General features: G+C 49.9%; 1 protein-coding gene across 4 annotated transcripts in view; it reads left to right on the forward strand.

Annotated features, from left to right (window-relative positions):
• The window catches only part of LOC138636062 (disintegrin and metalloproteinase domain-containing protein 9-like), a 14947-nt gene extending 5028 nt beyond the window's left edge, over positions 1-9919 (forward strand). For 2 of the 4 annotated variants that reach the window (XM_069723880.1, XM_069723883.1), the window contains 14 exons: positions 1-20; positions 1002-1173; positions 1633-1725; positions 1885-1992; positions 2120-2210; positions 2303-2408; positions 2743-2926; positions 3032-3106; positions 3191-3296; positions 3376-3523; positions 5039-5135; positions 6163-6192; positions 6329-6441; positions 6956-9919. The exon at positions 1-20 is cut by the window's left edge and continues 114 nt beyond it. In XM_069723880.1, the coding sequence (XP_069579981.1) occupies positions 1-20; positions 1002-1173; positions 1633-1725; positions 1885-1992; positions 2120-2210; positions 2303-2408; positions 2743-2926; positions 3032-3106; positions 3191-3296; positions 3376-3523; positions 5039-5135; positions 6163-6192; positions 6329-6441; positions 6956-7025 (1413 nt within the window). In that variant the 3' untranslated portion in view covers positions 7026-9919. The remainder of the gene's footprint in view (positions 21-1001; positions 1174-1632; positions 1726-1884; positions 1993-2119; positions 2211-2302; positions 2409-2742; positions 2927-3031; positions 3107-3190; positions 3297-3375; positions 3524-5038; positions 5136-6162; positions 6193-6328; positions 6442-6955) is intronic. The other 2 variants (XR_011312209.1, XM_069723881.1) reach the window with 2 other exon arrangements.
• The last annotated feature ends 249 nt before the right edge of the window (positions 9920-10168 follow it).

Below are 10168 nucleotides of genomic sequence, written 5' to 3' on the forward strand. Positions count from 1 at the left end.
ATCATGAACTCTGGAGCAACGTGAGACACACACTCACTCACACTCACTCACACACACACACACACACACACACACACACACACACACACACACACACACACACACACTCACGCACTCTCACTCACACACACACACTCACTCACACACTCTCACTCACACACACACTCACACTCTCACTCACTCTCACACACTCTCACACACACACACTCACACACTCTCACGCACTCTCTCACTTACACTCACACACTCTCACGCACTCTCACTCACTCACACACACTCACTCACACACTCTCACACACACTCACACACTCTCACTCACTCTCTCACACACACACACACACACACTCACGCACTCACACTCACTCACACGCACACTCTCACTAACTCACACACTCACACACTCACTCACTCTCACACACACACACAAACACACACACACACACTCACTCTCACGCACTCTCACTCACTCACACACACACTCACACACACTCACTCACTTTCACACACTCACACACACTCTCACACTCTCACACACACTCACGCACACTCTCACTAACTCACACACTCACTCACACACACACACACACACACACACACACACTCACGCACTCTCACTGACACTCTCACTCACACTCTCACACACTCACTCACACACACTCACACACTCACACACACTCTCACACACACTCACACACTCTCACTCACTCTCACACACACACACACTCACGCACTCTCACCCATACTCTCACACACTCTCACACTCTCACACACACTCACACACACTCTCACTAACTCACACACACTCACACACACACACACACACACACTCACGCACTCTCACTGACACTCTCACTCACACTCTCACACACTCACTCACACACTCTCACACACTCACACACTCTCACTCCCACACACACACACACACTCAATCAGAGTATATACATGTTAACATGTATATTTAATTCCTGATCTCTTTCTTTCTCCTTCTCTTCCTCCTCCAGAGGGTCAAGGAACTTCAGCAGCTGCAGTGCTGATGACTTTGAGAAGATGATCCTGCTGACGGGGGGGCCGTGTCTCCTGAACGTGCCCCGTCCTGACGAGGCCTACAGCGCCCCCTACTGTGGGAACAGGCTGGTGGACGTGGGCGAGGAGTGCGACTGCGGCTCCCCGAAGGTCTGCGGTGTTTTATTAAAGCTGACATATAATCATGAACGACACGTGTGTGTACACACACACACACACACACACACAGTACGCACGCACACACACACACACAGTACGCACGCACACACACACACAGTACGCACGCACACACACACAGTACGCACGCACGCACACACACACACACTGACACACACACACACACACACACACAGAGACACAGAGACACACACACGTTCAGCCTGGATCACTGAAGGAATTCTAAAACAGGGATTCTCAGGCAGCTTCTGCATTTGGAAGGAACGTCTGTTGTCTGTAAGACGTATGGACATCACAGATAACCGTGTGTGTGTGTGTGTGTGTGTGTGTGTGTGTGTGTGTGTGTGTGTGTGTGTGTGTGTGTGTGTGTGTGTGTGTGTGTGTGTGTGTGTGTGTGCGCGTGCGTGCGCGTGCGTGTGTGTGTGTGTGTAGGAGTGTGAAGAGGACCCCTGCTGTGAGTATCAGACCTGTAAGCTGAAGTCGGGAGCTCAGTGTGCGTACGGAGAATGCTGCTACAACTGTCAGGTGAACACGTGACCTTTGACCTTTATTAAAGGAAGATTCTGGTTCATTTCTGAGAAACTGGTGTTTTAATACTGTGTGTGTGTGTGTGTGTGTGTGTGTGTACTGTGTGAACTGTGTGTGTACTGTGTGTAATGTGTGTACTGTGTGTACTGTGTGTAGTACCTGTCCGGAGGCACCGTGTGTCGCTCCCCCACCGATGATGAGTGTGACCTCCCAGAGTTCTGTAACGGCTCTTCGTCCTTCTGTCAGAACGACGTCTTCGTCCAGGTGAGACCTCCTCCTGCAGGTGCACTGAGCGTCCTCAGGGGGGCGGCAGCACTCACATGTGACCTGTGTCTGTATGACACGTCGTCTTCATCATCATCATCATCATCATCATGGCGGTGTGTTTCAGAACGGGCAGCCGTGCAGGAAGCAGCAGGCCTACTGCTACAACGGGAAGTGTCAGCACCACGACGGACAGTGTCAGGACATCTTTGGATCTAGTATGTAGCCCCGCCCACGTGTATGCTCCGCCTCCTCTGTTTTATCCCCTCCTCCTCCTCCTTCCTCACTTACTCCTCCTCCTCCTCCTCAGAGGCGAAGGCGGCTCCTGAAATCTGCTTCAAAGACGTCAACAGTAAAGGAGATCGCTTCGGAAACTGTGGTTACCATAACTACGGATACAAGAAGTGTGAGAGCAGGTAACACAAACGCACACACACACAGACACACATCAGTCTGTCATCACATGACACGGGCCACTATGTGTTCATCTACGTCTCCATAGAAACGCTCTGTGTTCATCTACGTCTCCATAGAAACGCTATGTGTTCGTCTCTGTCTCCATAGAAACGCTCTGTGTTCATCTACGTCTCCATAGAAACGCTATGTGTTCGTCTCTGTCTCCATAGAAACGCTCTGTGTTCGTCTCTGTCTCCATAGAAACGCTCTGTGTTCGTCTCTGTCTCCATAGAAACGCTCTGTGTTCGTCTCTGTCTCCATAGAAACGCTCTGTGTTCGTCTCTGTCTCCATAGAAACGCTCTGTGTGGGAAGCTGCAGTGCTCCAACGTCCAGGCGGTGACGGTCTTCGGCATCGAGCCGTCAATCATCAGCACGCCGATCGCTGGAGGTAAATGTTACGGCGTGGACTTCATGTTGGGGTCAGACGTCCCCGACCCAGGCATGGTCAACGAAGGGACCAAGTGTGGGGACAACAAGGTGAGGAGGAGCGGGAGGGAGGAGGGGTGTGTGTGTGTGTGGGGGGGGGGGGGCACATGAGCAGGAGGAGGAGTTGCATCTTGTTTCTTCTTCTGTGGTGTTCAGGTGTGTATGAACTTTGAGTGCCGCAGCGCTGACGTCCTGGACTATGACGTGGAGAAGAAATGTAACGGACACGGGGTGAGACGTCCTCCTGTCTGTCTTTATCTGTCCTCCTGTCTGTCTGTCAGGTCACGTGACCTTCTGTCTGTCTCACCCGTCCAGGTGTGTAACAGCAACAAGAACTGTCACTGTGAGGACGGCTGGGCTCCGCCCCTCTGTGAGGTGTCGGGTTACGGCGGCAGCGTGGACAGCGGCCCCACCTGGAACGGTAGGTTGGATCCTGAAGTCCGGCTGAGACGGGACATCCATACATACATCAGTAACGTGTCCCGTGTGTCTGTCCTCAGATAAGGACACGTCCCTCAGAGACGGGCTGCTCGTCTTCTTCTTCCTCGTCCTCCCTCTGCTCGCTCTGGGTGCGTTTGTTTTCCTGCGCAGGAACGAGCTGCTGCGGCGCCTCGGGTGGAGTCGCAGGAAGAGGACGCAGGGATACCAGTGAGATGGAACACGTAGAACATCAGAACATCAGAACACGCCACACTCCCTCCTTCCTGTCTGTCTCCTTCCTTCCTGTCTGTCTCCTTCCTTCCTGTCTGTCTCCCTCCTTCCTGTCTGTCTCCTTCCTTCCTGTCTGTCTCCTTCCTTCCTGTCTGTCTCCTTCCTTCCTGTCTGTCTCCCTCCTTCCTGTCTGTCTCCCTCCTTCCTGTCTGTCTCCTTCCTTCCTGTCTGTCTCCTTCCTTCCTGTCTGTCTCCTTTCTTCCTGTCTGTTTCCTTCCTTCCTGTCTGTCTCCTTTCTTCCTGTCTGCCTCCTTCCTTCCTGTCTGTCTCCCTCCTTCCTGTCTGTCTCCCTCCTTCCTGTCTGTCTCCTTCCTTCCTGTCTGTCTGTCCCTCCTTCCTGTCTGTCTCCTCCTTCCTGTCTGTCTGTCTCCTTCCTTCCTGTCTGTCTCCTTCCTTCCTGTCTGTCTCCTTCCTTCCTGTCTCTCCTTCCTTCCTGTCTGTCTCCCTTCCTTCTGTCTGTCTCCTTCCTTCCTGTCTGTCTCCTTCCTTCCTGTCTGTCTCCCTCCTTCCTGTCTGTCTCCTCTCCTTCCTGTCTGTCTCCTTCCTTCCTGTCTGTCTCCCTCCTTCCTGTCTGTCTCCCTCCTTCCTGTCTGTCCTTCCTTTCTGTCTCCTTCCTTCCTGTCTGTCTCCCTCCTTCCTGTCTGTCTCCTTCCTTCCTGTCTGTCTCCCTCCTTCCTGTCTGTCTCCTTCCTTCCTGTCTGTCTCCCTCCTTCCTGTCTGTCTCCTTCCTTCCTGTCTGTCTCCTCCCTCCTTCCTGTCTGTCTCTGTCTTCCTTCCTGTCTGTCTCCCTCCTTCCTGTCTGTCTCCCTCCTTCCTGTCTGTCTCCCTCCTTCCTGTCTGTCTCCTTCCTTCCTGTCTGTCTCCTTCCTTCCTGTCTGTCTCCCTCCTTCCTGTCTGTCTCCTCCTTCCTGTCTGTCTCCTTCCTTCCTTCCTGTCCTCCTTCCTGTCTGTCTCCTTCCTTCCTGTCTGTCTCCCTCCTTCCTGTCTGTCTCCTTCCTTCCTTCCTGTCTGTCTCCTTCCTTCCTGTCTGTCTCCTTCCTTCCTGTCTGTCTCCCTCCTTCCTGTCTGTCTCCCTCCTTCCTGTCTGTCTCCTTCCTTCCTGTCTGTCTCCTTCCTTCCTGTCTGTCTCCTTCCTTCCTGTCTGTCTCCCTCCTTCCTGTCTGTCTCCCTCCTTCCTGTCTGTCTCCTTCCTTCCTGTCTGTCTCCTTCCTTCCTGTCTGTCTCCCTCCTTCCTGTCTGTCTCCCTCCTTCCTTCCTGTCTGTCTCCTTCCTTCCTGTCTGTCTCCTTCCTTCCTGTCTGTCTCCTTCCTTCCTGTCTGTCTCCTTCCTTCCTGTCTGTCTCCTTCCTTCCTGTCTGTCTCCCTCCTTCCTGTCTGTCTCCTTCCTTCCTGTCTGTCTCCCTCCTTCCTGTCTGTCCCCCTCCTTCTCCTCTGATCTCTTTCCTGCCTTCAGGGCTGACGCTCCAGCCAATCCTGGCAGAGGACCGCCTCCCAGAGCGCAGCCTCCGTCTGTTACCCGGGGCAACACCAACAACATCGTCAAAGACGGGGTGAGTGTACCGCCTCCTAACTGACACGGACGATTTTTGAGATAAACGACTGCCTGTCACAGCAGCACGGTGACGCACACGGACAACCGACAACCTCCAGGAAGTATTCAGAGTCTCTTCATCAACATCACCACGGTAACGTGACCGCTGGGACGAGAACATCTGTGATGTCACCATGGAAACCTGAAACTGGAGCAGAAACAGCAGATTTTGGGTCAAATCTTTGGGGAACAGAAAACCTTCAACACGAGTGTCCCTGAGCCCATGCAGTGATTTCCACCACACAATCAGGGCTCTTTTTTTTCGGGTCAAACTCTGGAAATCGTCAAAAGGTTTCAAAAGATGCAGCAACAGATAGGAAACTGAAACAAAGAAGAGCACACAGACTAAATACAGCAGGGAGGGAAGGACAACGAGGGACATGTGAAGCTAATCAGGGGGCGGGGCCAACGATCATACACTCGCTGACCCTCTGTGTGCAGCACCGTGCTGCGTTCAGGAACTTATGGGTGGTTGTACATGAAGCTGAATAGCAGGGGGAGACAGTCTGATGACGGGACCTCCTGCTGTGATCAGGAGGCTGATGATGCAATAAATAAACATGAATCAGCTGCCAGGGAACATTTATTGATGAGCTGATTTAGTAGTTGTGTGTGTGTGTGTGTGTGTGTGTGTGTGTGTGTGTGTGTGTGTGTGTGTGTGTGAGTGTGTGTGTGTGTGTGTGTGTGTGTGTGTGTGTGTGTGTGTGTGTGTGTGTGTGTGTGTGTGTGTGTGTGTGTGTGTGTGTGTGTGTGTGTGTGTGTGTGTGTGTGTGTGTGTGTGTGTGTGTGTGTGTGTGTGTTGTGTGTGTGTGTGTGTGTGTGTGTGTGTGTGTGTGTGTGTGTGTGTGTGTGTGTGTGTGTGTGTGTGTGTGTGTGTGTGTGTGTGTGTGTGTGTGTGTGTGTGTGTGTGTGTGTGTGTGTGTGTGTGTGCGTGTTCATTAGAACTAATGTAAATAAATAAAGTGTTCTTCTCTCTCCATGTGAAGCACCACACTCAGCTGCTGCCGCCACAGGAGGTAAAACACTAATACTCTAATACTACTGCTAATACTACAGTAGTACTACAGTAGTACTACAGTAGTATTACAGTAATTGTCTCTGGAGACGTTGAGATGTTTGGTTCCCGCTGTGACGGTGGTTGTTTGTGTTCAGGTGGTGGAGACCAGCAGGTCGGCTCCTCCCTCCGCCCTGAGCAGGTCGGCTCCTCCCTCCGCCCTGAGCAGGTCGGCTCCTCCCTCCGCCCTGAGGCCGCCTCCCCCGCCTCTGTGAGACTTCAACACATCACCTGCACCATGAAATGCTAACAATTTTAGAAAACACAGCATTTGGTTATTTGATGAGCAGCAGTAGCATTAACACAAGTGTTTTCATGCGTTAGTTCTGGCTCACCGTTTAAAGCAGCTAACATTGTCCTTCAACTTGTTAGCTAACTAACTGAATGCTACGTTAATGACGCTGACTCAGCAGTGTTAGCTTACTTTTATCTTGTGGCTTTTTTATTAAAACTGATACTTCTTTTAATAGTTTGAATTTCATCGTTCCGTTAGGATTTTAACTTTCAACAAGTTTCAACAATTTTACTTTAAGCTGCCTGGATGTAACAGTTAGCTTTAAGCTAACAGGACCAAGAGTCTAACTGAAGTGGGAGGAAACCGTTGGACGCTCCATCAGAGATGAACTCCACCTCCCAGCAGCCCCTGCTCAGTCTCACTTCCACCTTGTTTACTGAACCACAGAAGAAGTCTTTGTTGACATCTTTTGTTTTTATTTCTTCCTCAGGAAACCAAAACCTTCTGCTGCGTCACAGCCTCTGGTGCCTCAAAGACCCGCCCCCGCTCCGCCTGTTTAACCAATCAGGGGGCTTCCGACTACACCTGGATGACACGCCTCTTCTTCTTCCTCTTCTTCTTCTCTTCTTCCTCCTCTTTAACCTCAGTCTCCGCCCCCTCAGAGACGGCTGCCTAGCAACAACCAGGAAAGGACAGCCGGCCCTGAAGTCTGCCGGCGCCGGACTACAAACAGAACCCTTGAAACGGGATTCAGTCGGACCGGACCGGACCGGGTTTTACCAGAACCACCAGGAACAAACTGAAGCTGCTCTTCTTCTACCGTCTTAGTCTGGAGACAAAGCTCAGCTCCGTCAGGTGACACGTCACCTGGAACCAAACCAGCCAATCAGATACCAGATAAGCAACGAACAGTTTATTATCTATCATCAACAACTAGGTAGCTAACATTAGCTAGCTAACTGTGCTTGGATTACAAAGTTATAATGCTAGCTAGCTGCTAACGCTGAAAGCTTCCAGTTTAGTTAGTTAATGTTTTATATCTAACCAAATTAGCTCTTTAGCTAATGCTAATTGGCTATTTATCGTCGGAGTCACTTCACAGTGTAATATTTAAAAATCAGAAACTTTTACTCCGAAATGAAGTCTCTACGATTCACTTTGTTGCTAGTTAGTTAACGTTAGTTATTTATTTAAGTAGTTCACTAATTTCTGCTAGCAAACAGTACTTACCTTGTCAGCTTGTTAATCAACACTTAATAGCTGTCGTTGATAAACTCACATTAATTGTGTTGGTTCGTAGTCGCCACCCGTTTATTCGTGTTTAATGACGTCTCTTGTTTTAGGTGTTTTTAATTAACTTCCAGGCTAACAAGAGATGCTACTAAATTTGTGTTTGTTAGTTACTTAGCTGGCTAGCTAACTAGCTTTCACCAGCTGACAATGCTAGCAAGTATGCGAGGTCACGAATAAGTATTTCCGAGCAATAGTGTGTCTAAAATGTCATGCTAGCATTAAAATATCCACTATCTAGTTGGCCATTAGATAATATTTATGAAGCCTGTTAGCGCAATCCCAAATGATCTCGTTAGGAGTTTATTTATCGTACTATTGTTTGAACCTCTCACAAAGACAGAAATCTTGCACTACATGCTGAAACAATCGAATTATTTACGATGTAATTAGCATCCCAACATGCTAACAGTTGCTTGAGCAGCTTCCAATGTTTATCGTGATAAACGTTTACTAATATGTTAAATCTACGCTAACATGCTAAAAAATAAAATCTTCCTCAAAGATTTACGTAAACAGTACAGAGAAAGGAATTATGGGTAACTCCCAAACCTCATGCTGCCCCCAAAAGGAACTCGTGAGCTTGTGGTTCCCTCCGATTGGCTGGTTTGTAGTCACGAGGGGCGGAGCCTGAACCCCAACCCTTTGTTTCCTGTTATTCTGTCTCTGAATGAAAGCGCTGGTACCGTCTGCTCTGCACCGTCATAAGAATGTAACGCGCCCCCTGCTGGGTGCGTTTGGTCTTCGCCGCCCGGCGCTCGCTCTCTTCAGAATTGTAAAATCTACGTATGCAACAGGTCCTCTGAGGACGTTTGAGGGACGCTTGAGGGACGTCCAGGAAACCTCCGCTGGAACAACGCCTGGTTGGTCTGTCCTGGACTCAGGACCAGCAGATGTCCACAGAATGCGTCGCGGTTTCAGAGGCGAACTCTTAACGCAGGAGGACATCCACACGTTGAGCCCCGTTCAGACTGGATTCACATCGTCACGGTAACAGACGTCAACACTCAGCAGAAATAGAAAGACGAGCGCCGACAATCTGATCAGAAGTCACATTTTTACGTTTCCTTGAGTCTCAGTGATCGGTGATGTTGGTCTGAACTCCCATGATGCACTGCAGACGGGAGCTGCTCACGCACAGTTCTGCTGTTAAAGGGACAAATGTGGCTCAATATGAACAGAACCGGGCTGAAATGATGACTCAGCAGAACTGACGTTACAGCAGCTCATTACTGGATTTAACAGGTGAACTTCTGTCTTCATCACTGAAACATTTCAATCTCAGGAGGAGCTGATGGTTCACTGACAACAGGAGCCAATTCAGCAGTAATTGTTATTATTACGGCCAATTGTGTAATACACCTGTCAGTCCACTAGAGGGCAGCGTGTCAGTGTCACAGATCTGCCATGTTGCCCCCTGCTGGACGGGCGGGTGTATTACACGACCTTCCTCCCAGAGTCCAGTGTGAACGTTTGCGTTGTCGCGTCTCGTTCTCTCGCAGCCAAAATATTTCTTACGAGAAAACTACGAATTATTTTCTGAGCGTATTAAAGGTTCGGTTCCGTCAGTGTTTCCAACGCTGAAACCGGAAAGGTCTCCGGAAACAAAGATTCATTTCACCGTCAACAGAAATCCTGACCGGCTACTGCTAGCATGTTAGCTCGCGCAGCTACAGCGGGTGAAAGTAGCCTCGTTTAGCATTGAAGACCGGAAACACGCTAGTTTGGATTCAGGATGTTGAAGTTGTGTTTCATCTAAACGTCAAAGACTGAAGACTTGCGTGAGAGCGTTAAAGTGTCTGAAGGTGGGAAGTAACTTCCTGTCGCTGCTGTCTGTAGCGCCCCCTGCAGGAAGGAGCGGTGGTCACGATACAACTCTCAGTTTCTATCAGTTTCATTCAAACCAGAGATTTTCACACCAAATGCTTCTGTCCGACCAGCTGTTAGCATCGTTAGCGTTGTTAGCATGGTTAGCTGCAGGCTGCACTGTGTCGTGAGAGGAGCGCCACGTTGGTATTTTTAGGATCTTCGAGTGGGTTTTTTTGCGCCAGATTTCTGCGTGAACGTGAAGACGAGTCGCTCTCTCGCGACATCCGATCGTTTTTCACAGCAAAACCAACATGTAATGAAGAAGTGATGTTTTGGGCTGATTGACGGCGGGCAGACCGGACTTATTTAAAGAACCAGATGGCTGCTGACGGCTCGGTCTGACGCCGGAACCGGTTCTCTGAGGGTTCTGTTGGTCAACGCGTCTCATGTTCACACCTACAAACAGGTTCTACGGGTGTGTAGAGCTCATCACCATTCACACACACTTTCTTCTCAACAGAAATATCGATTCCTCCGCCGCTCAAAATCGTCCTCAACAAATGCAACATGTCTTCCTGTTTCAAAGTCAACCGACGTGTTGCTG

Source organism: Brachyistius frenatus, unplaced genomic scaffold (genome assembly GCF_029030835.1).
Source record: "Brachyistius frenatus isolate BFR_SWC_R1_liver_20210118 unplaced genomic scaffold, ASM2903083v1 Contig_349, whole genome shotgun sequence".
NCBI lineage: Eukaryota > Metazoa > Chordata > Actinopteri > Embiotocidae > Brachyistius > Brachyistius frenatus.